At 45.9% G+C, this 25555-nt stretch overlaps 1 protein-coding gene across 1 annotated transcript in view; it reads left to right on the top strand.

Annotated features, from left to right (window-relative positions):
* The window catches only part of LOC143209082 (uncharacterized), an 86771-nt gene that overhangs the window by 568 nt on the left and 60648 nt on the right, over positions 1–25555 (top strand). Inside the window, exon 2 of the mRNA XM_076424311.1 lies at positions 69–6730. Coding sequence (XP_076280426.1) covers positions 69–913 — 845 coding nt within the window. The 3' untranslated portion in view covers positions 914–6730. The remainder of the gene's footprint in view (positions 1–68; positions 6731–25555) is intronic.

The raw sequence follows: 25555 nt of genomic DNA, 5'->3' as shown, positions 1-25555 counted from the left end.
AAGAATTTAGTTTTATCCAATGGGGGACCAGTTCGGACCGCCCTGACTCGTTTTGTTTTGTTCGGAAGGTGAAAAGGTCGACGCGCAAATGGAGATCAAGGTGGAGCCGACGATGCAGTGCTACGTCGAGGAGGAACACGAGAACGGTTTCCCGGGTTTCGAAAATAACGGGGCGATTCCGTCGAGCGCTGATGTCGGCGCTTTGAACTTGTGGACCAGCAAAGCGACAACGTGCTTGATCACCCAGTACAAAAAGTACCGATCGATGGTGGGCCAATCGACGCAGATCAGGAGTCTAAGAGAGATGTTCGAGATGATCTCCATGGAGATGCAGAACTACGGATTCTACTTCAGTCCGCAGAAGTGCGAGAACAAGTGGCGGGTGCTGGAGCGTAAGTACAAAAACCTGGTGTTCCGTGAGCGGTTGAAGAAGCCGGGTAGGATGAGGCACTATGGCCACTGGGAACATAAGCGAGCCTTGGACGAGATCTTCAACGAGAAAAGGCGGCATATGTACCTCGAAGAAGGTGAGCTTCATTCGCCGGCTAGCGGTTCCACGAAATATACGTTCATTCTGCCGAAACCGACGGCGGGGGAACAGCACAGCCCCGAGCAACAGAACCATGACGATCCTCTAGCGGCGCCGACCTCGAACTCCTTGCCGAACAACAAGAACGAACAGTCGGACCAGAAGGGACCTCTGGCCGCCTTCTTCGACAAGTTTCTCAACGAGATGACGAAGAACTTTGCCATCGCCGAGAAGAACCGGGAGAAGAGGCACAAAGAGGAGATGGCGATGCGACAGAGCGAGCTCGAGGTCCAAAAGAGACTCCTCAAGTTGAAAGAGCAAAAACTCGAGCTGCAGAAGTGCCAAATCATCGCTGCCGCTCAACACTTGCATCTGAACATGTAAATACGAGCATTGCCTCGATTACCGAAGGACTCTTACCAAAAGGTGTACTCGTAAGCCGGAGTTAAATTTATCGATAAGGAAAACGTGAGAAACTGTAACATAATAATACGAATATGTATTTATATAATCGCCGCGTTCTCGTTCCTTTCTTGTACATTATCCAAAAGCGAGCCAGACGTGAAAGTCGGCGGACGCATCTCGTCAAGGTCGACGTTCGGAGAACTTTTCTTGTGCGTCAGGTGGATCATTATGTAAATGTATACAAGAAATATTTTATTTTCTAGTTTGTAATTATTTTAAATGTAAACACAAAATCGATACGTGTAACGTGAAATGTATTCTTCTATATGTAGATCCCTGAAGTTGGCGCAGTAAAATGTACAGGGAAAGAATGCTGGGAATGTCGATCTTGGCGGCACATCTCAAGATCATCGGAGATTGTCCCCCCATTTTGCATAATTACAAAAAGCTGTTTTCCTACACGTTTCTGTGGATGATACGGATTACGTTTTGTTCGACCGGTCTTCCAGTGATTGCAGTTTCGCGAGTCCGCGTCCAGGTGGTAGCACTATCCACCTTTCCAGCTCCATGATCCACAGCTATAGATCATCACCGCGCCACGAGGTCTCTGTCTTTTCGACTCAGAGATCTCGAGAACTTTAATTTTCAACTGCGGACAAAGATAAAGCGAGGTTGGCAATGAAAAGGTTGCAAAGCGTGTACCGGTATATTCCTAAAAGACTATCATGGTTTCCTAGAACGTCTAAGGACATGTATGTTCGCCGAAGACCATTATACTAAGCGGTACAGTACGCATGTTACACGTGTGGCCGTGCATCGTGTTGCGGGGTGCAAAAACACGCCGATTTCTGGTTTTATTGTTAAAAGCTGCACGGCGATCGTTGCCGAGGGATTACTTTCGCTATGTGCCGTGCCCCGTGCTCCTAATGACTCAATTTATTAAGCGGCGATTCAAAAGATCGCCTCCACGGGAATCGTCGCATTGATATTGCACCTTCAAAAGATCACGGAACGCGCTGCGACCCGACAGAGATTTATGACACTTAAACGCAATTTCATTATTCTATCTTATCGGATTAACAGAGATCGGGCTCGTTTTTTGTTTTCCTACGGGTGCCGCGCTTTTATTTATGGACCGTGCGCGCAGATGCGAATCATAAATTATTGACCCCCTCGACGGGAGCATAATAGTGCTATAATCGGGACGAAATTGTTTAACACTGGAACCGCCGAGTAACGAAAGCAATTTCCAGTCGCTCGAGTCTATACACGCCTGCCTCTTTCGAGTATCTGAAACACAGACAATATCTAAAGAGAAATACTGGTTACGAGAAACATCAATTGGATTTTCATGAATAGATTTTATGCATTTTTAACAAAAATGTAATCTATAACAAACGGTAAAAAGATGCTGTTTACTTGGTTCCTGATATTCACAATTTATGCACAATATTTTCCTACCTGTTCGGAAGAAGTGCAAGGTATTTTTAACGGAATGGGAATTGAAAAAACCAAAGTTTGAAACGATGTCAAACAGAGCAACAGGCTAGACCATCGGGGAAAGTTGACTCCGGATTCAATCGACCCGGCGAATCGTGTAATCCCGTGTAATTAGCATTCCCAGTATAACGCTATTCAATCCGTGCTGCGATTCATCGAAACACCGTGAGAAAAAATCCCGTGGAAAGTGAAACCGCCGAGTTCGATGGCTTTGGAACAGTTCTCGCGATGAATCCCTTCCGATAATGCGTCTCCACGGGTCGCTAGGAAACTGAACCCCTTCGCTCCCTAAGTAGAACGAATCCAATGAGAACTTTTCACGCAATAGTCATTCAGTAATACAAAGTCGACGAAACCTTTGATCCTGTTTGCTTCATTACAGGGGAAAGTTTGCAAATATTGTACCACTTAAGAAACTTTTAGTCCTCGGGGAGATTTGGTAGACTCCTTTCTGAAGAAGTAGCTATTATATTCATTGCTACGCGTTGCATGTAATAAATTAATTCAAGAGAAATTATTTGCGCAGCACGCATTTGGTAACTTTCTCCAACAACAGCTACAAACAAAGATTGAATTCGACAGCGTATCGCAGTGCAGGAGACTCCATTCGATTGAGCTTGGTCACGGTGATGCTGGGCACGGTTCTCGATTCCGTACCGGACTGCCTTGGTGTCACCTTACATTATCCAGTGCATGACGATTATACGTTTGGAATTTTGAAAAATTCATTCCTGTTACGCAGCGCGTATCGGGCAACAGGTAGCCATAGTTCTCCAGCAGATCCTTTCGAATTAATCTCAACGATCTCACAAAACCAACTCTTACAAATATTCATTCGTGTTCCAGAATTTTCGAATCGTTCGCTGGTTTCGAGAGAAAAATCTATAGGAACATAGAGAAATCAAACAATGTTCGAGAGAACGCGCGCGCGGCGTCAAGAAACGACAAAGGGCAGACAATTTTATGAACCGTCGCGAGAAGCTTTTCGGGAAAAAATCGGCGAAACCGGTTACACCCGCCCTTTGCTGTATTCGTACGCACCGACGACACGTACGTGTTGCACATGATACAAGCACATTGCTCACGGCAAGAGTTAACACGCGAGCACGTGCAGGTACGTGGGTATAACAACTTTTGCGACTTACGCTAATAACCTCGCGCGTTTCGAAAAATCCGCGCGGAACGAAAATACTCGGGCAGCGCGCACGTCGCCATTTATCACGCCTCGCGAATCGGACGTCGATATTACTGCCGTTCACTCCCTTACCAAGTTTATAAAAAAATCAGAAAAATGTATAACATTTTTTAACTCTCGGGTCAGTACCCTCTCAATTCGTGCTTAACAATATTTTTTGACAAATGGACATGAAGGTTAATAGAGTCTTCATTTAATCTGTCTACAGCTTTAAATCGCATCTGCTCATTTTTGTCGTAAATACATGGAATCCGGTGTGCCGTAACTATATTTCGAAACCCGTAAAAGAAGTCTCCTAATTTTCTTTGGTCCCGAAAGAAGTCGTTGGCTTGTAATTTGTCGGTGAACGAGCGAGAAGACTATAAAGTCACAGGTGGTGAACCGCGTAAAGCAGGGGGACAAACTAGGGTGAAGTTAGCGAACAAAGTTCGAATCTATATTTAATGCGAGAGGTTGTCGGACTTGGCATAAACAAACTGGACGGAGGTAGCTAAACATAGCGGCTGGGATAAATAATTAAGAAAAATCGCGAGATCGATGGGAGTAGTTGAGCCGGTCGGGTGAGCGCGGGTTGTCGATACACGGGAGCGCGGGTTGCGCGTGGGGCGCCGGTGCGGTTGGGTACGGGAGTGAGTACGGCGGGTAATAGCGCGGAGGCGGCCAGTCGTCCAGTCGAGCCGCGACCACCGAGCGGTGAGCGTATCTGTTTCCTGTCGGTTTCCGCTGCAGCATCGGCAGTAGTCCAGGAAAAAGGAAAAACAACGAGAGGAAATCAATTCGAAAGCGTCGCTGTGTGGAACGATGTGCTTGCAGCCGAGTTTGCGAGCGACGACGAGTGTCAGAGCAGGCTGAGTCCATCGAAACGAGCCCACTCACCTGGAGGCTCGCGTGCACGGACGTAAACAGAGGGCGAAGGAGGACACGCGATTCGTCGATGCGTGTCCACGCACGCGTACACGTTCCCAGCGATGCACCATACGCAATGTGCATCGTACTAGCGATTCTCCGTGCGATTACAGCCGCGTGACCCGTGTACGTCCATGTGCCAAAATCTCACCACCGACACTATACGCTAAAACCGGATGGCAGTTGTGTCAGTCCTGGGAACACGGACCTTGAGACCAAAACATTGACCTGACCTGCGTGTGACGCCGATATTCTCGGACACAATAGTCCTCCGAGTACACCTGAGTTGTGCATCTGCTCGAGCTGGTGTCGCGCGCGCCGCTCTGTGTCGTTACGTGTCGCTGCTGTTACAGGACACCTAGCCTCTCGCGACAGTTTTTACACCGCGTATGCACCTTGTCCAAGCCTGCATCGCGTTTTGCGGCACGTTGTGGGCCCCGAAGGCCCCGTCTAAGTAACAGTACTTCCTCGCGCTCGCTGGAACAAGCCTCTCTCCGAAGAACGGGACCCACACTCCACGAGCCCGCTCTCCACACGTTGCTTCTCTCGGGTCTCCTCTACCCCTTCCTCCTCCTCCTCCTCCTCCTCCTCCTTCTCTCTCTCTTTCTCTCTCTCGCGCCGTTGGGCCTCTTTCGAACACGACACACACTCTCTTTCTGTGTGCCCCGTCTCTCCCTCTTTCTCCCTCCCATCCCGGGGGCCCGAAGTAGTCTGGCCGGTCGAGCACGGGTAGTCTCGTGAAACCAGTCCTCGTACGGTGGACCTCACGGTTGGGACCTGGCGAAGAAGAGAGGAGATCGCTCGTTCGTTCGCTTCCTCGCTCGCTCTTCTCGCCGCGCGTAAACCGGCACCTTTTGCACCTGCCGCGCGCGCTCGCGCGACTCGCAAGTTTTTCGGCAAGATATCTCGCGTAAAACGTTGCCCCGAATACCCGTCGCGGTTCCGTTCCACGAAAGAACGGCGGAGGTACTACGTTCTCGTTTTTCGCCCGGTTGTTCACCGACCTGTGTCGAGACTGGCCGGGAGAGAGAATCGATGATCTCTCGGTAACACGGTCCCCGGCCGCGTGTTTATCGGCGCAACAAACCAGTCCTGCTGGTCGGAAGGACGCCGATCGGTTTAAGTGGCACGCTTTTGCTCCGTTGGACCCGACGTCATCCAAACATACCCGGTGCTCGGGGTGTTCACGCTCCAGACAGATATACAGTGCACTTGAGAAAAGGGAGCACCGGTGCGTGTTTCGCGCCAAGGAATAAGACGCGCGTGTGCGTTGGCGGGTACAGCGAACACCACACACATACCTAAATACGTACCGGACACCGTGATGCTGATGGCAACGCGCGCGACATTTAAACCGCGCCCGTCGAATTTACGGTGGACGTCGAACGGCGAGATAGGACAAGGGATTCGCCGGTGAAGAGAGCACCAGTTGTCAGTGGGTTGTCGGAGACAGCGGCACGTGCGAGTGTCGCGTGAAAACCACCGCCGCCATGACAGTCGGAGCGCGCCGAGGATAGAAGGTGCGCGTCGCAACGATAAAATGAGCCAGTATTTCGCAGCGGACGCCACGCTCGCAGGATCATCCAGCTGGTGAAAGAGAGAGGTCTCTCCGCTTACGTCTCCTACGCTCGACCTAACCTCCAAGTGTCTCGGTCGCGAGCCCCACTAATCTAATTCGTGCCTGTTACCATCGCGCGCTCGATGGAACCGTTCCGCTCGACCGATCTCGATCGTCACCGTGGATCGTCGTCGATCCCGTCTCGTTAACGATCCCGACAGTGAATTTGTACGTTGACGTCAACATCAGAAGCAGCCGTTTTTTTAAAAAAAAGTGTACGAGATTGTTTGGTGCCGTTCTGTTTTATCTCCATCGCGCACTTCCGGTGCGGCGTAGGCGCCCAATCGCGCCAGCCGCGGTTCGTTTCGTTAATCGAAAGCGAATTGGTTCCCGCGGAAATAACACGGTGCTGTGACCGCCGTACGCTCGGTGCTCGTTTTCTGCTCGCGGTTTTGTGCGTGTCACCGTCCCTGTGGTTCCCCAGTGGTTTCCCAGCTTTTATACCTACCCCCAGTCGTCGTCGCGTGTGCTCCAACCCCGAAACGAATCGATGGATCGACGCTGAGAACGGTATCGCTTCGAAGAACTCGCGGGGAACACCAGCCAGCCAAATGAAGACCACACAGCGCGCGCTCAGGTAAGTCTACCTTCATGGGGCCGACCCTTTATGGAATATTAAACCGTTTTCTCGTTACGATGTTGCGCGTCCCGGGCTGGGACGATGAGTCGACTGCTTTTTAGTTGAGGAACACATTCGTTGCGCGAAATGACAACTCAGCTGGTCGTTCGAGGTGGTCGTCTTCGCCTGTAGAACATAGATTTTGTTGTGTTAGATGGATTTTTAGAGAAGTAGATTGTGCGTCGTAGTAGTTTGGTATCGATCTCCGTTTAAACAATTAGGATAATGAAGTTAGACTCACTTCAACCGATAAGTACGACACCTTATTTATAGTAATTGCTAGACGCGGATCTTTCTGCAAAATAAAAATGGTCTGCATTGATTAAAAATTTATTTCATCCCCTAATGAGTTTGTTACATTAAAAACAATATTACAATGTTCTTAAATGTTTCTAATCTTTTACTGTTTTATATTTCACCCAACCAATTTCTTCATGAATGCATAAAGATCCGCAGTCTATTAATTACATATTTCGTTTATCAACCCTGTCGATGTCTGTGTCAAGTATACTCGTCGTGAAGAAAACAATTTGCCTCTGCTATTCAAAGTGAAACTTTGATAGCACAAGAAACATTTTCGCGACGAGTACGTTCGTCCTGGACAAATGGTGATTTATTGTTCAATGACGAGTATATACGTTATGGAGAAAACAGATTATTTTTGCTGTTTAAAATAAAATACATCAACAAAAATCATACACACATGTCAATACATTGTTCCAATCACGAGTATACTCGTCAAGTAATGAAATAGAGTGACCAGAAAAATAGCATGTATGCTAATGAGGATAAGCTTGTCGTTCTAAGATTTATTTCACTTCCAACAGCACAGTGAGTCACTGTGCACGAAATCTAGTTGTTTTTTCGCACGACAACTCCGGTTAGATGCAGCTGGCTAGTTCCCTAGCAAATGTTTCTCGAAGAGCGAGGCAGTCGTGTGTCTAGTTACGCTTTACGTCCTCCTGTACAGTTAACGATAACAGTGCTCGTCGTAGCTAGCAATAAAAGCACGTTCGTATAACGAGGAACGTAACGAGCCGCGTTTGTTCGGCCCACTGAAACGTTACGGCTGTAACTGTTGATGCTCTAACGGGCGCAAATAGAAACGGGTCCGGTCGTCGATTCTGGGGGAGAAGTTTCCCCTAGAAAACCCGGTCCGACGAAGAAAATTCACATCGTAAACTCCGTTGAACCGTGAATAAAATAATATATTTCATTGACTCGAGCGTGAACGCGATTTATACCCGAACTACGTAAAGTCTCGTGCTCGAAATTCTTCTTGTTCCATCCGTGTAGATTATGACCGAACTGCAGATGCTTTTACGGTGAATGGAAATTTATAAAATGCGAACAGACGTGCGCGCATTAATGGACATTACTAACAGTTTTTATGCCGTTTCTGCTGAGAGAGATTTCGCTGCTTATGAACAAGATTTTTGAGTTGTTATTTTTGGGAAATTATGCAGAGATTTAAATTTCTTCCAGTTTCCAAGACATGGAGGAAGAGCTTAACACTAGAAATAAAGAAATTACATGAATTTTGATCTTATTTTTATTTAGTGGAAAAAACCTAGACTTTTAAAAAATGTCTACATTAAGCAAAATTAATAGCATTTTTATCCTATCCTGAGCCGAGGGAATATTTCAACAGAGAGAAGAACTGTGCTCATTCCGTCCTCTCCAAGACAGCCTGCGAGCAGAGGAATTCGCACAAAGATCTAACGATGACACTGCCAGGGAAAAAATGGTCACGGTGCAGCGAGGATCGCGCGTTAACCGTAGTTTACTCCGATTGCCAGGCAGTTAGGCCATCTCATTTTCTAGGAATGTCCGTAGGTGGCAACGGTGCCTCGCGTTGACATTTGCATCATCCCGTAACATCTCTCCGGATGCACTTTTCCGCGGTGCGTCGCGTCGGGCTCGTCGAGCTCGTCCAATGATTTTCGAGGGGATTTCGCAAAGAGAAAAACGGAGAGAGAGTGAGAAGGAAAAAAGCTGGTTCCAGGTAATGATTAATGCGGTCGTTTCGTAAGAACGATCCGTTCGTTCGTCTCTCGGGCTGTGAACCGCCTTTAATCACGGGATTAACTTTGCCCCGTCTGGTAACGCTCTTGCCACCGGGGCCACTGATAAATTAACAGATAGCCGGGTTACAATCGAAAGCCAATTACGCGGCCGCGTCTTCGTTAGTTCGGAGAACCGTTCGCGAATATCCTCTAGCGGCCGCCGTCATGGAATTTCGCCGTGGATATTTGTGCGTCCGTTATTCCATGCTCCGCGTGTTTCCCGAGAAAATGGCCTTTCGGCCGCTGCCGCAATCGGAAACGTAAATTTCTTACCCCGGCGTCTAATCGCCGTTAAAATGTCTATTTTATTTAGACGTGAGCCGTTCGCTCGAACCCGTAGATCTTAACGAAGATGGACCAATATCCGCCGAGAGCGTTACTTATTAGGTCATCGTGAGTTCTGCCGCTTCTTGCGCTGTTCACACCGGCTAGTCGTCCCGCTGGCGATTTTAAAGCTATATCATTCGATGGATACTTGACTTCTTCCATTTCAAGCAAATATTCTTGATTATTGGGTTAATAGTTCGAAAGGTTTCGAGATTGTAGCTTAAGCACACAGTCAATCGATTTAGCAAACTAGCGACACGTGTTTGGATGTTTAGATTTCCTTTGGGACATATTATTGTAGGAACTGCTCTCCGTGTCTTTAAGACATTTACAGCGATCGTATACGGCACAGTTAATTTTGTCGGGCATCGAGTAGCCCTGGTAGCTCGAGATGCAAGCTTCTCCTCCACAATTAACTATTTCTTGGACCTGCAACCCCATCTTGGAGGTCCATTTTTATTTCGTAGAAATGAACATGCTTGTGGCGCACCGTATTATTTTTCGAAGCCGCGCTCCATTTCCCGGGTTCCGGCCAGGAAGGCCCCTGATCCGTTGTTAGCGCAGAGAGACAGATAAGATAGGATAAGAGCGTGCAGACAGCTATGTAAATGCAAAGTGTGCCGAGCATCGCGGTTGTCAGAGGCTATGCATTGAAAATGTCAGGTGTGCTCTCTTGCCAGTTGAGCACTCGTCGATCGTCGTCTGGCCTCGTCGGTGTCGGTGGCTGCCGCCTGCGGAACACCTGCGCTGACAAATTGAAATGCTAATTCGAAAACACGTGGTTCTCCGCGGTGTTTTTTGGTCCCGGGGTTGGCCTATTGGCTCTTTCTCTCTGGTAAAACGATTATTCTCAGTCGTTCGACTTTTGACTGCCGTTCGCTGACTCCTCGATCTCTCGGTACAGAGAAAAAAGAGAACGAGGAAAGAAGTTCGTCGACTCAGTGTCATGTTTCCTCGGTGTGGCTCCTGAGGAAAAGAAGCTCTTCCTCTCTCTTTCTCTCCCTCTCTCGCTCTCTCTCTCTCTGTTGGTCGAGAAAAATATTAAATTCCCGAGGCACGCAGAGAACAGGCCACTGCTGGACGCTCGTTTAGAAACAATAACAGTATCACGTCCCGGTCTCTGCATACGAAAGAGGGGCCCCGAGTGGTTATCGCGACTGATCCGAAAGTGGGCCCCCCACGAAAAAGGGAATAGAAAGCGGGAAAAATGTCGGATGAGAATGCAGAGCGCCTAGCTGATCGCCTCGTACCGATCGGTGAACATTCCTCCACCGGGAAAACCGTGGCGAGATTCGCGCGAAAGGCGTCTCGGTGGGCGGGGCCATTGATTATGCCAATTCCCGCTTCCGGATAGCTTTGAAAAAATTTCTGGAGGCTAGGAAATAATTGTAGACTCCAGGTAAAAATTGCAGAGCCTAGAAAACAATTGTAGAGCCTAAGGAAAATTGGTAAATCTGTTTAAAAAATTGTATTCTCCTACCAAATTTTGCCAAAAAGAAATGTTAAATAGAAACTCGTCCGCAGAAGTACTCTTCTAGATCATAAACAAGGAAGATTGATGTCCCACAAAACAAAATCGGTCCCAGTTTCGCTTCGAGTAGCATAACGTCAGGCTTTCTTTTTCAACGCCATTGTTTCCGAAGGTCGTTTCCAATATAGCGTAGAGATGGAGAAACCGATTAAATGAGTTTCCGATAGTTTAAGCGGTAGAGGACCTGTCGGGGAACATTGAATAAAAATCAGCGAGAGTCGATGAAGAGCAATTTTCATCGGATGGAGGAATTTGGGACGACATGTTCGACCGGCAGGAAATTGCGACGCACTCGATGATCAGCCGATAAAGATGATGCGTCCGGCTCTAATGATCGCGGGAACCGGGACCCATTGTGGGATCTGTTGCGCGACGCCTGGGAAAAACTTTCTTTTACCCTGGTTTGCGAAAAAAAAGAAGGTTCGACTGTTCGTGACACGACTCTGATCCTCTTCGCTTTCCGTTTTGCCTCGTCCCCTCTTCCTCTCTCTCTGTTCCGAACGAAGCTCTAATTAAAGCATTTCAATTAAGGAGATCAAGCGGCTATTGTGTCTATCCGGCGAGTCGATCCGATGAATTTTCCCTCGACATCTCTTCAGGTCTGGGAAAGTCGTCCTTGATGCGATTAATTGCAGAAAGCGGATTTCTCTCTCTCTCTCTCTCTCCCTCTCTCTGTTTCTCTGGTTTCCTGGAGCCGCGTCGCTATCGTCGACCCAGGAGAAACAGCCGAGTTTCTTCTTTCTTCGTTAACTCTTAATTGATCGGACTTCGTTGCGCATTCTTGCGCGTGGGGCAGACGTTCCCGACTAATTTCATTCTCCATCGGTCTCGCGCGACCCTGATTCGTTTCCCCGTTCGGAACATTTGTCGGTGGCGCGTCCCGCCTCGGCTGGGAACGAGTTTCTATTCGTTTTGGCGAGCCTGGAATTGCTTCCGACCTGCTGGAGTATTCCCGACAACTTGTTCCATGAGCACACAACATTATCCTCGAAAATCGATCTCTTTCTCTAGTTCTTTAGATACTTCTCGTGAAACGATCCTGGCATTCGGGCAATCCTAGATTTACATTCTTACGACGACGATTAGTTTCGAGTATTTATATCTTGGATCAATTTCAGAAAATATCACAAATGAAAGTTTCAAAAAGAAGTATCTCGTGCTTTTTTAAGAAAAAAATCGCAAATGTCCTTGTATTTTCCACGCTCAACCTCGACAACACACTTCAACAAAGAATATAATACTAAATTAATCGTGTACATTCCTTAATAGACACAGCTCGTCTACAGTATACAGTAGATTAATTAGCAAAACCCGCTCGTGAAACATGCCGCACTAAACTTTTTGTCTCCAGAAAGATGTTCCGGGGTCTCCGGTCCGATGAAAAATGTTTGCGGGCAAGAGAGTCGGTCCAGAGTCACGGTTGTCGAGTGGGAAAGGTCGGGAGCACCGTTGTCTAGCCCGTTAATCCCGGGGTCCTGTCCGGTCAGGCCCCGGGAACTCTTGCTTTCAGCCAAATCTCATTAATCCGCCAGTATTCCACGTGGCGCGGCGGAACAGAGTTAAGGGCCATAACCGTCGTAAGTTATTGCGCGTTACCTTGAACGTTCCCGGCGTGCATTATATTTTACTGCGGCCCGTTACCCTCTCCGCCGACATGTTTAAAAGAACCGCCAACAGTTTGCGCGGAAATTACCGAGCCGACGAGATCGCCGCGGCGCGGGGCCGGGTCCGTGCTATCCGACTTCCAGCTACGTCGGGTACGCGGTTCCGAGAAAACAATTTCGCGGAGCGCAGATTTAGGGCGTTCTCGAGCCTCGAGTTTGCTCTGGAAACGCTTCGAAAAAACGCGTCCCGAAACGTCGAGATCGTTCGACTTCGAATATTTTCGAAAATGAAAATGTTCTTCAATTTCCGTAAAACATTCGGATTATTCGGTCTTAAATCATATTCTTACCACTGGAACAACCAAGCTCGTCAAAATGGCAGGTTTTTCACAATTCATGAAGTTACAGAAATATTTTCGTGAGTTTCTCGGGACACTTTTGTATTCAACTACAAAAATGAACAACCATTGAGGTGCGGCTTTTTCTATCCGAGATGGTATTGGAAGGTTAAGAGGAACGACTCTCTGGGCTAGGATAACATTGTTTCTCGTCCGCTGACAAAACCGTGAGACTACCGGCGAGCTGCAGTCTGCACACGGATCAATTCGTGCGTGAGTCACGAGTGATTCACCTCGGCGAACCTGTTGGCAGAGAGATCACGTAGCGACTCTGCCCGCTAGAAGCCCGGCACTCCGAAACAATCGTATCTGCGAATTATGCTAGCAGTCAGACTGTCCTCGATGAATTCTTTATTTTTTGGTTCAGTCCTGGAAACGTCGATGTACTCTGAGAATTGGTACCGCAGCTGATACAATTTTTATTTTGCACGAAAATCTGACTACTGGAACAGTTACCTTGCTTCATTCGTATTTTGAGGAAACAGGGTACCATTCCGGGATTAAACAGGGTAATTCCTGTTTGTGTACAAAATTGCTCGAGGGCCGTGAAAACGCGTGAAATTGACGCGAGGGACGTATGAGGGTTAATGGAATGCTCCGAGAGCAGCGAGAATGGCCGTGTGACAGGCCTTCAGGGGACTCCTGATCCTCGCCGCGTGTCCTGCGAGAGTTTCCAGCCGAGGATATCGCGGGATCACCGCTGAAATCGCTGCTCGTCACGGATCACCGGAGCCTCGCCGACGAAAAAGGAGAAACAGGAAGTCCTGGCGGCGCTTTCGCGTCGAAACGGTTATTTCACGACGACGTAATTTCGCGGCGAGCCTTTTTCTGGCCGCCTGCGATGCCTTCCTAAACCGGTAACCACGTAATCTTATTAGCCGACTTTCTGGAAACTGCTCGGCTCGTTGCCGATCGATTTTTCAATGCGACGACGAGCGTTTCGAACGCGTTGCACAATTTCAAAAGCGTCCTTAATTGCGATTTCGGTCCGAGCTAGATTTTGCTCCTAAATCAATCGTCAAGCGTGATTCAATCTAATCCATGGAAAGTGGATTATACATTATACGGTTTGAGGGCAACTTTTTATTTCGTTGGCTTAAACTTAATATAATATAAATAATATTCGTATTACATGGCATTGTTGTGGCATTTCTCAATGCTTTTATTAGTGTACGATTTTATCGTCATATTTCAATCATCATTACTAAAAACTAATTTAAAGAATGTGTTATTTTATCACCTGATTACAATCATTAAGAAAATAAATGAATTTCTATGCCCATCAATTTCGTTCGCAAATCAACAAGTTGTCCCGGAATAATTAATTGAGAAATTGTAAAGCTTCTTTCCAATTATCGAAAAAGCTTCCAGTGCTGATATTGCTTCAAAAACGATCGAGGACTTCTCGAGAGTTTCGTCCACTCGCAACCTCGATTGTCCGACCGTTTCGGTGCACCGAGTCGCAATGGAAGCATGAGCGCGAGCACAGTCGATTATAATTCGTCGGACGGCACCGGTAATGAATACAGTGAAATCTCTTAATGAGCCGTTTCCCTCGTGCTAATCAGACGTATCCCATTAATTGGCTATCTGGTTCGTCCATCGAATTATGAAACTGTCTCGCTGTTTATCCGGCGCACGTTAATTCGATTTTAATCATCGCTAACGACGCATTCCTCGTCGCGAACGAGAGCCGCGTTCCTCTCAATTAAGGATCCACGCGGAAATGTTCGTTATCGCTAGATTGCGGATCTTTATGCAAAATCAAAATTTTCTGCATCGATTGCAAGAGCCATATAGAAGATTCTTTTTGTCTTAAATAATCGTAAGAATTATAAAGCAACTTTTAATGGACGCCAAGTTTAGTGTTAAGTTACGTCCACACTAAAGCAACGAGAAAAAGAATTCGACAAAACTGCCGACGTTGCTCCAGTGTGGACGCAGCCTTAGGTAGAAATTATCGAGGAAATTTCGAAGAGAAATTTCGAGAGCCCGGTCTCTGTATCTATCCGCGAAAATCGATAAAACGCAAGAACCGGTGGAAAGACCGAACAATGCGGGCGTATTCTTAGCCGACGAGGCCAGTCGGCAACAGAAAAGCCTCTGGCTGCGAGCGATTACGCGAAAGTTCCTATTGTCAATAAGGTGTATCAAAGCAATAGCTGCCGTTGGCCCAGTTTACGCCTCCGTTCGCAAATTACGCTCGATCGAGCTACCGCGAGAGAGCGAGTTCTCGTCTCTCGAGTCGGCCAGATACGTTCACGTGGTCCGGGACCCTCCAATCAACAGCCACACGGATCCAACACTCTTTTATTCGCGGCCAACCATTTTTCAGCGGGTTTTCTGCTCGGCGAAGCGGCGAATCTCGACTCATTGTTCACTTGTTCAACGCCGACGATGCCGAACAGAAACAATTCTTGACCTGACGCTTTTAACTCGGAGAATGGACCGTCTGTCGATACTTTTGCTGCAATAGCTACTTCATCGCGAGCTGGACTCTTGGGGGTCCTTGTTGGTTTCGATTAGATTTCTCTGGAATTGGAGCTTAGCAACATTTCTCCACTTGAGAACTGCGAGAATGAAATCTCTGCTTTTGTGAGCTAAGTGGACTCTTGATGGTCCCCATTTGGTTTATTTTTAATGAACTTGGTAAATTGAAGGAAATTTTACTCCAGAAAGATTTGGAAATCCTTAAACCATCAGAACACATAGATTATTAGATGTTGTGCTGCAATTTCATAAGAGATACTTTTGGCCCACATCAAATTTACTCCAGTTTGAATTTGGGTTTGTTGGGATTGTTTTTAATACACTTTGGCAAAGCATTGCATCCTAACAACTAAAGGAAATTTACTCCAGAAAGAACTAGAAATCCTTAGACCATCAGACCACTTGGATTATTCAATGTCGTGCTGCAATTTCATAAGAGGTACTTGGCCCACATCAAATTTACTCCAGTTTGAATTTGGGTTTGTTGGGATTGTTTTTAAGACACTCTGGCAAAGCATTGCATCCTGACAACCAAAGGAAATTTTGCTCCATGAAGGTCTAGAAATGCTTAAACTATCAGACCACTTGGATTATTCGATGTTGCGCTGCAATTTCATAAGAGGTACTATTCCTCGTGCTAGCTTGTTTAATCACGGAGCACCGTGCCCGGTGGACAAAGAGAAAGAAAGAGTCGAGACAGGAGACAGCCGGCGAGAAGCCGTAGAAGGCGAAGAAGAACAAGAAAACGAAAAAGACTATGCGAAGGGAGGTGGTGTGTACCGCGTGGTATGGTCACGGACGGCAAAGAGCAATTAAAAGCAATTCCTCGTGGCTGTATATCATTCTTCCGTGCACTACTGCCGCGGCTAGAGCCCATTAAAATCGACCTTCGACTCCACCCGCCGGCAACAACGGGATCTCCTGTTGTTCCTGTTGTTTTCGAGACGGAAAGAGCCGGAGACAGAGATCGAGAGAAAGAGAGAGGATCTGCGGCGGTGGAACGCAGTGTGTAAAGGAAAACACGACGGCGAGTTCCCATCGCGGGTTCATGAATACCAACCGTGTGCCGTTATTTAAAGAAGAACGGTCCAAGTAATTCGTACCGGATCATTTTACAAGACGAGCTTCGTTCGAAATACGCCCGCAAGCATAGAGAGAGGAAAAATTGTGACAGATAGAGAGTAATCACACACAGACACAGATAGAGAGAGGGTGAGAGAGATTCGATCTCAAGCTTATCCCAGCCAGTTTCAACTTGGCGACGACAAGACCGATAAACCGATCGCGAATCCGCCAGAGGAAGAGAAGTTATCCGGGAATCTCTTTCTGCGGAGGCACGCGAATATACACGTGGGAGAATAGTACAATTCGCGTATTTAAATTGTAGATTATCCCGCGGTTGCGAAACTCGCGGGACTCTCGAACTATACCCAGGGATTATCGCTGCGAGGATATCCCTCGCATTCGAAGGATCATGCTTCCTTCCACCGTGTGCCGACTCTAAATGTAGTCAGATTCCTGCAGAAGTGACGCAAAGTGTTCTTCACCTACGCTTTTGTTCGTATCTCCACTGTGGCTTAAATCGAATCATTGCAACGAACTTTAAATAGTGTTTAATTCTGTCAAATTAGTATATGTTAGAGTATCGTACATCTGTTGTATCAATGGTTCCCGATGGCGTTCCATATTCGCTTTGTCTCCTATCGCGGTGCAATTTAACTACGTCCGCGTTCGAATTGGCTACGAGCTAGGCCGGCGGTATCGAAAGGGTTAATCCACGGGATCAACTGTAGAATTTCCAGGGGAAATGTTTGCGATCCAACGTGCAGGAAAGTAATCCCATTTTCCTGGGGTCTCTCTTCTTCTCTCTCTCTCTCTGTCTCTCTTTCAGTCGGTCGTTTATCGGATTCTCCGGGACGAGAGCAATCTCGATCGGTTGTCTCGTATTTACAATAGTTTGCTGGTGCTCCTGGGGACGGCTGGCCGGCAAGTGAAACCTGAAAACTGCGCCACACAGCCAGCTTCACTTTCGAGTGGGATCGATCGATACGTCGACATTTCGCTCGACGGTGTGCCCTTTCTCTTCCAATACGCGACTACAACAGCCTATGGCAATTCGACGCGAGACGTGCCGCGAATAAACCGACGATCGCGAGGACTCTCGCACAGTTTCACCCTTCTCGTTCCCTCCGTAACAGCCCTCGCGACGATACTAAGGTGCAGGTAAACTCCGAGATTACAGAAGGGACCGGTGCGGAATTTTTTCCCTGAAGGGTCTTAATTAGAAAATTACGAAGGTCGCAGGCGGAGCATGAATGTTGTTTCCACTAGCAGCCTCGTTTGCGACGAAGCATGATCACGTGCGTGGCTAGCAATGACCTTTCTTTGTTGCAGTTTTCATGCAAATTTGAGGAAGTGGCGCATTATGCACTCGCGACAAAAATGAGGAGGGACAATTTAAAATTAGAAAATTGAAAGAACGTAGAAGGAGCCTACAGCAAAAATGTGGGATTAAATTGATAGCGATTTAAATGTCGGCGCGGTAGCTAAATAAGACAGTTTACGAGACGTCGGTTCATTAACACGGGCCAGCAAGAAAAATGAAGGCGAAACATGGAATTAAATCAGTGGCGATTTAAATATCAGCCCCGTAGGCTAGCAGAGTTTACGATAGGACGGTTCATTGGCACCGAGGAGAAGCGCACGGTGTTGGATAAGCATAAGCGATGCAGAGTATCGGAGAGTGATCGTGTGCACGGAGCTTAGGGTTAAGTGGAACGGTGAAAACGACTCCGCGATCGGTCCTTGTCTGAATTTCATTTTAATGCGGCCCAGCAGCGGCTCCGCGGGAAAAGAAGCGGGATAAATCGGTGCAGGGAGCGAGGCGATCAACGGACCGCAAATACTCGGCCATTTTATGCCATAGATGCATTAGGCTGTGGCCTAAGTGCAGCATAAATGCACGTGCGATCCGCTCGCGGCTGATTGGTTTACCACCTGCGGCTACTTGACTCTTTGCGCCTCGAATGGCCTTTAAAGTTTCCTTCTCTCTCTTTCTTTTTCTCTCGTGAGGAAGGCTCGATCTCCGGCTCGTCTCTCGTGGCCGCTCGTCTCTTTCGTTTCTATGCCTCTCGGAAGTCGATCGACGGCCGGCGATATCTCGATATTGAATCGATTAATTTCAAGCTCGAACGCCTTCGCGCTCATTGATTTCTTTTCGACGTCGTTAGCGCTCCGAGATCCCACGTGTACGTCTGTCCGGCCTTTTTTCTACGTGTCACCGGCGATCCGAACTCGAGATTCGATTCAACGAGGATCGATACAGCACCTCGACAGCTGTGAATTATTTCCGAGGCGAGCGGTCGATCGAATTGTCGACTTGATCACTGTGAAAATTGTTGGATCCTTGCACATCGTCGGAGAATATTGCTAATCTTCTCCGGTTCGTGTTGCTATTCATGTATCGGTGAGCACTATAAATATCACGCTTTGCTACAGTCACTGATTACTTAGAATCCAATGCAATATGAAGAAGTAATTACTAGTCTATTTATTACCGCAGTGCGCAGATTTTATGTATTTATAAGATTTCTGACGTCTGAAAGTTTCTTAAGAAGCTTATTTCTTCGAAAGAGCTACTTAGCAGTTCGAAAGAAGTCTGTATTACTCGAGACGTCTCGCGCACGGACTTGTGCATAAAAATTTCTATTTCAACTTTTTTAACAAGATATCCTTCAACGCTGAACGTACCAGCACCGGTTTCATATATTTTATTCTGCAATTACGCAGGAAATGAGAAAAACATATTTTTTATCCAAGGACATATTACGATAAAAATTGTGGAAAATTTAAATAGATTCAGTTTTGTGATTTTTAGAAGGCAACACGTGTTATTTCTAGTGATCGGTACTGTTTGTACAGATTAGAAATGATTCATTTTCCTCGTGTAATATGCAAAATCTCGATCGTCACGCATATTTTGCGACAATCTAACGTTACCAAGTCTCCGTTAATTCCCTCGTCCTGTACATTGTCGCTGAAGAAGCATACATACTGTTCGATACACGACTACCGTTGGATGCACGCCACCGTCAACGAGATAAGTTCTTTATCATCGATCGAACACCATGTTGCCAGCGACGGTATTTATGGGTTCCAGTGGTTGAATCGCAACTGGTCCACGCGACGTTAAATCCTCGTAAAAGTCGTGGGACATCGCCGATAAAGATCGAGCAGCATCCGATCCCGATTCCATCGCTAATCAGCGACCGTGAGAACGCGCCCGATTTTCGCTCCGGTTAGCGGACCCAATTTTTTTGCTCGGTTGCAAAACGATCTGGTCGTCGGGACAAAATTATCGACGGTCTCGCGGTTACGCGATCCGATTTGATACGAGAGCGTAACAGCTGTCGAATTTATGGCGTATCCGGTTCGATCAGCAGGAGATTAGGCTTGGGAACGAGCCGACACCTAATCGGACTCGGACAGTGACTACAGCATAATTTAAACACCGATTATAGCATCGCGTGTCCGGGAAAAACGTGAAACGCGAGGATCAGTCAAATGTAAACCGGACTTCGCTAATTTTCTATTTCAGTGGATTTGTTTAAAAACACAGTTATTTTGTTACAATGTTATGCCACTGGATTGATCATTTTTTAACACTGTTTCTACCGAGTTTTTATTCTTTTATACAGGCCGCGAATCTGGCAATTAGATGGGAATCGTTCGACGCGTCTGATCATGACCAACCCATTCTACTTCCTGCATATACAGGGTGTCCCAAAATTCGTGAACTTCCCGAAAGGGAGTGGTTCCTGAGACCATTTCAAGCGACATTTTCCTTTGCAAAAATGTTATCCGCGGCTTTGTTTAGGAGTTATTAACGAAACACACGGACCAATCAGAGCGCGACCTTGACGCGAGTTGCCACAGTCGGCCAATAGACAGTTGGCGCGCAGGGCCGACTGTGGCAACTCGCGTCTAGGTCGCGCTCTGATTGGTCCGTGTTTTTCGTTAATAACTCCTAAACAAAGCCGCGGATAACATTTTTGCAAAGGAAAATGTCGCTTGAAATGGTCTCAGGACCCACACCCTTTCGGGAAGTTCATGAATTTTGGGACACCCTGTATGTACCGTAGCACGCGAACCCGGCGGATCTTCAAACTCTATTTTCTCGAAAGCCAGGCGTCAAACGAAAAAATGTTATTCCTTTTTTCCGACTTGTTTTTACATGCAAAATCACCCTCTGCCCGGTTGTACCGCGATTTCCGCCCACATATTGTGTAGTATCTCTCTCTCTCACTTCCTTTTTCAGTTGTACCGCCAATCATTCTGTATGTATATTTGAACAAGTAGTTGAATAATTTCCCGTTTATGCCTCTTTGCTGCCACGATCAATTTTTCTTTAAAATTTTAGAAGGTGTCTTTCAATAATAATGTCCCCCAATAATTTTGATTACATTTACTTTAAAAAATTACGCATACTATACAGGGTGATTCACGCAATTGTTACAAGTCATAACTCCGTTATTATTGCATTTACAAAAAAATGCCAAAGGAGAAAGATAAATGGTTCGAAGAGAACTACATCTGTAGGCCTTTAAATTTTTTTTTAGATGCAGCAGTGTATGTGCAATTAACAATTGCATCATTTCTTTAAATAGAAATGCATATTTTTTTTACACACATCGATTCCTCTGTTCATTCTACATAGAAAAATGATTAGGGTACACATGGCAAAAACTTATTAGATCTCGAGATATTTTCAAACAATGTCTTTATTGAAGAAGATGCTCAAACGCTTCTCCATTACATTCTAAACATTTCTTATAACGTGTTTTTATTGTTTGCATAACTGCGTTTAAATTATCTGCAGTTATTGCTGCACATTCCAGTATGATTCTTTCTCTCAGATTCTCATCTACAGAATCTATGGGGTTTGAATAAATTCTGTCTTTCAAATAACCCCACAGAAAAAAGTCAAGGGGACTTAAATCAGGTGAACGGGCTGGCCAACGTATTGATGTATAAACGCAGTTATGCAAACAATAAAAAAACGTTACAAGTAATTAGAAATAATATTTTTCACGGCGCTACGGTTCGATCAGTTTCTACATTAATTATTTATAGCTATTGTAACGGAAAGAAAGGTGGTGTGTTTCGTCCAAAAATATTATTTCTAATTAGAAAATCGTGCGATCATTATCAATCCCTCCTTTATTGTTACAAGTAATGTTTAGAATGTAATGGAGAAGCGTTTGAGCATCTTTTTCAATAAAGACATTTTTTGAAAATATCTCGAGATCTAATAATTTTTTGTCATGTGTACCCTAATCATTTTTTACGTAGAATGTACAGAAGAATCGATCTGTGTAAAAAACAATATGCATTTCTATTTTAAAAAATGATGCAATTGTTAATTGCACATACACTGCTGCATCTAAAAAAAATTTAAAGGCCTACAGATGTGGTTCTCTTCGAACCATTTATCTTTCTCCTTTGGCATTTTTTTGTAAATGCAATAATAACGGAGTTATGACTTGTAACAATTGCGTGAATCACCCTGTATTTCAAGTATCAGTAAATATGTGGGAAAAAGATTGTTCAAAATTCGTTTCTTGCAATGTCTGTCTTGACGCGTTGCGTTTAATACTTGGAACGTTCTCAAAAATCCCCGTCCATTTTTGCATCGCTTTCACGCCATAGCAGAGCGAATCGTAATCCGGAGCGGATTTTAACGGCGATATATCCCGGTCGTCGATCGCTTTATTTATTCGAGCACGGCTGAATTATCGCGTCGACGGTTTCTTCGACGGTTTTTCTCCAGGACGGGTACGCGTTCGCCCACGCGACCAATGCTCCGCTCTCTCTCTCTCTCTCTCTCTCTCTCTCTCTCTCTCTCTCTCTCTCTCTCTCTCTGTCTCCTCTCTTTGCTACTCTGGTCGAGTTCCCCTTCGGCTACTCTCAGAAACAACCGCGGAAATTTCTATTAGCGGCACGCGTTACGATTCAATTAACGCTCCGCGGTGCGCGCCGGTATCGGTCGGCTAACGAGACGCAGTTCCACCAGCAGCCAGGAAATTATAAGCAGTCCCGGTGATACGCGTGTCTCTGTATGTGTATGTGTATGCTCCGCGATCGAATAACCATCACTGCTACTGACAATTAATAATGGAGCAACCTGGCAGCCGTGTAACTCTAACGATCCTACTCTAACGATCCTACTCGAACGAGCATACTCCCCGCGTGTCCTGTGCATGCTCGGCCGTGAATCGACCATTACACAGCGAGCTATCGGAAACGCGTTTTATGGTGACCCCTTTTGTCCCCGAAAGCTCTAACCTTTCTGTGGCCCGAAGTACTTACTGTAAATGTACAAGCAATTATTTAGAAAGACCGTACGCCCACACGAAAGATACACGTACATACAGTATTTTAACATTAACCCTTTGCGGTTCTCGACGTGCTTTCTCTCTCTTCTATTTCAGAAGTCGCTGAACTATTTTCCAACTCTGTTGTATTCCCATACGTAACTTGAGAGATACGCTGCAATTGATTTCATGAATTGTTATCAACGAATTTAGTATTATCAAAAGTAATATGAATCTTATTTATTCTTTTTGGCAAAAGATCATCGAACAGAAGGGAAAATATCTTATACATTAATGTTCATTGGTTGAATAAAAAAATTGGGCTCTATTTCACCTTAAAATACCGAAATCACTTTCTTGCCAACCCAATATTGGCGCAAAGTTGAAGATGAAAGTCCAGGATTTTTTACAATTGTTGAAATTATAAAGACTTAATTTTTGGTTTCAAACGAATGCTACGATAGTCTTGTAACCTTTATAAAGCAACACACGCCAGCCACAAAATCTTTTAAGCGCTAGGGCCTCCAAAGGTCTGAATCCGGCACTGCTCCACAGGATTGAACGTAACAAGAAGCTTCTGCGAATTGGCTCCTGGAGCACGGTAGCTTTTCGAACACTACAGATTCGTGGCCTCAACGTCGAATGTTTTGCAAGTGTTCGAAAGGTTTTCACGGCCTTCGTGATCGGCTCCAATAAAGTTACTCTCGCTGCCCTATCTCTCTCTCTCTCTCTCTCTCTCTCTCTCTCTCTCTCTCTCTCTCTCGTCTCTCTCTCAGGACACCATTAACTGCGCCGTATTTCCTCTCAGTCAGAGCCGCAGCGTGTCCCGTCTGATCAGCTTATCGACCACGCACACCGACAGTATTTATGCAACCGACCGGGTATTTATATCCGCCACACGGTTTCGCGGCGATCTACCTGTGCTGCGTCTCTTCCGTTTGCTGAAATATATCGGGCCCCGATCAATTCGTTTATCCGGGTCATCGAAGGATTTCCCTCTCCGCTGACACGCCGCGCGAGAACTCGCCTGGCCTACATCTGCATCGAGGATTTTACTCAGCACCGCTAATAAGATGAACGATTCTACCTAACACGAGATTAACCCGCTCATTTGGAACAACCAGATGGATTCACACCATCACGTGAACATTACTAAACTTTGTTACGGATCCGAGTCTAAGTCGCTTTTCATCGAGTTCGCTTCGTTAAATATTCTAGAGTCAAGTTGCGCTACAGTGTCGACGAAGTTCGCGTGAACCGATAGCGATGTTTGAACATTTTGTAATTTTATTATTTATTGTATTCCTTGCCGTTCGGTTTAGGATAACTTCCAGTTACGTTATCTTACAGCTGATTTAATTATTATTCTTTGCTGCTGTCAGTATATTACTTATCAGTCTTAAATGAAAAAGCTTATACAGAGTGCGACCGAATAACATGTACAATATATCCTGGTCCAGCAATTTTAATAAACGTTTGAATTTGAATGCACTTCTTCAAAATGTCAGAAAATAGACTATCATACACAGAATCTTGGTCCATCAATTTTAATAAAGATCTGAATTGATCTAGGTCCCCCAGTTGAACTTCTTCGAAATGTCAGAAAATGGAGGATATAAAATTGTACACGTACCAGTTGAACACACAGAATCTTGGTCCATCAATTTTCCTAAAAATCCTAACCGGTGCAGACACGGCAACAGAACAAACATCATCATGCTGATCCCAGTTAAACACATAGAGCCTTGATCTGGTAGTTTCCACTTAGAATTGGTCTAGAAGCGGTACCAAAGAGAATCTCCCGAAGATTTCGACATCGTTCGGAGATTCCGAGTGTAATCGTAGGATTTGTAAGACTCGAGGCAGGTAGTTTAGAATCAGTGTGGGCAGACACGTCCGCGGCGGGTCCGTAATTACCGGTCGATCGCGAGGTCGGAGTAGAAACGGTACCTTCCCCGACCACCCGAGGCTTTTGTCTCGGACCGAGCCCTCGAACCTGGTCTAGAAGGCGATTACGTAAGCCTTAGGGTTCGAGGCAGCCATGTTTCGGCGAGATCAATCGCGACTCGCGGCTTTCTTTTTTGACTTGTCCGCCTTCTCTCTTCTCCACTCTTCCCGGCTTCTATACAGCTCGTTTCAAGTTCAGACTCCGGAGGATCGATCAGCCGGAGAGCCGATCTAGAAAATCGTCTCGGCATCCTTGATCGGGGTTAAGCGACGCTAAACCACTAATCGCGATCGCGCTCGAAAGCGTGGCAAATGTTCCATTCGACCAAACAAACCGTGAAAGTTTCGTGTCTTGTTTATCAGTTTCGCCGGCGAGCCTTCTTCTAGAGAGACTGGATCGGTGAACGATCATCTGAATCATTTATCTTCGATGGTTCCTTTTTACATTCAATAAAAGAATAACAGAACCACGTTGGCATTTGGACACTTCTGTTTGAAGTAATCTTGCTCCTCCGTGACTAACTTCGCAAATGAAAAAGTGAAGTTCTTATCATTCGGAGCTGAGTGATTATATCGAAGAAGTTTATTTGAAATATTAAACGTTGAGCACCAATTAAGCTCTTTCACAGTGAAATGTCGAAACACTCGAAAGATGGTTAATCAATCTGTGAACGACGTTCAATTAGGCTCCGCGTTTGGTACACTTGAAGGATACTTTCGAGCTGCGATTCGTAGAAAGTAGATCAATTTAGGATGAAGTTACAAAATCCGACGATACTACTTGGGATAAGTGGTTCTTCGATTTGAAAACATGATTTAATTTAATTTCTTGTGATTTCTACTAATTCTGATTTTCGTTACTGTACTGACTCGACTGGTTGGACGAAATACTTTTACACAATCGGGACCAAATGCGGATGCTTAATTGGGAGGTGACTAAAGGAAGGACAGAGTGTGCAAGTGAGATATCGATATCGCGTATCAACTTTCACGCCCCTCGAACATCGAAGACCGATTTCTTCCGATTTTTTTGGGAATTGTGTGTGG

The sequence above is a fragment of the Lasioglossum baleicum genome, chromosome 1 (assembly GCF_051020765.1).
Source record: "Lasioglossum baleicum chromosome 1, iyLasBale1, whole genome shotgun sequence".
NCBI classification, from domain to species: domain Eukaryota; kingdom Metazoa; phylum Arthropoda; class Insecta; order Hymenoptera; family Halictidae; genus Lasioglossum; species Lasioglossum baleicum.
Note: the sequence above shows the minus strand (reverse complement) of the source record. Positions and strands in the feature narration are given on the sequence as shown.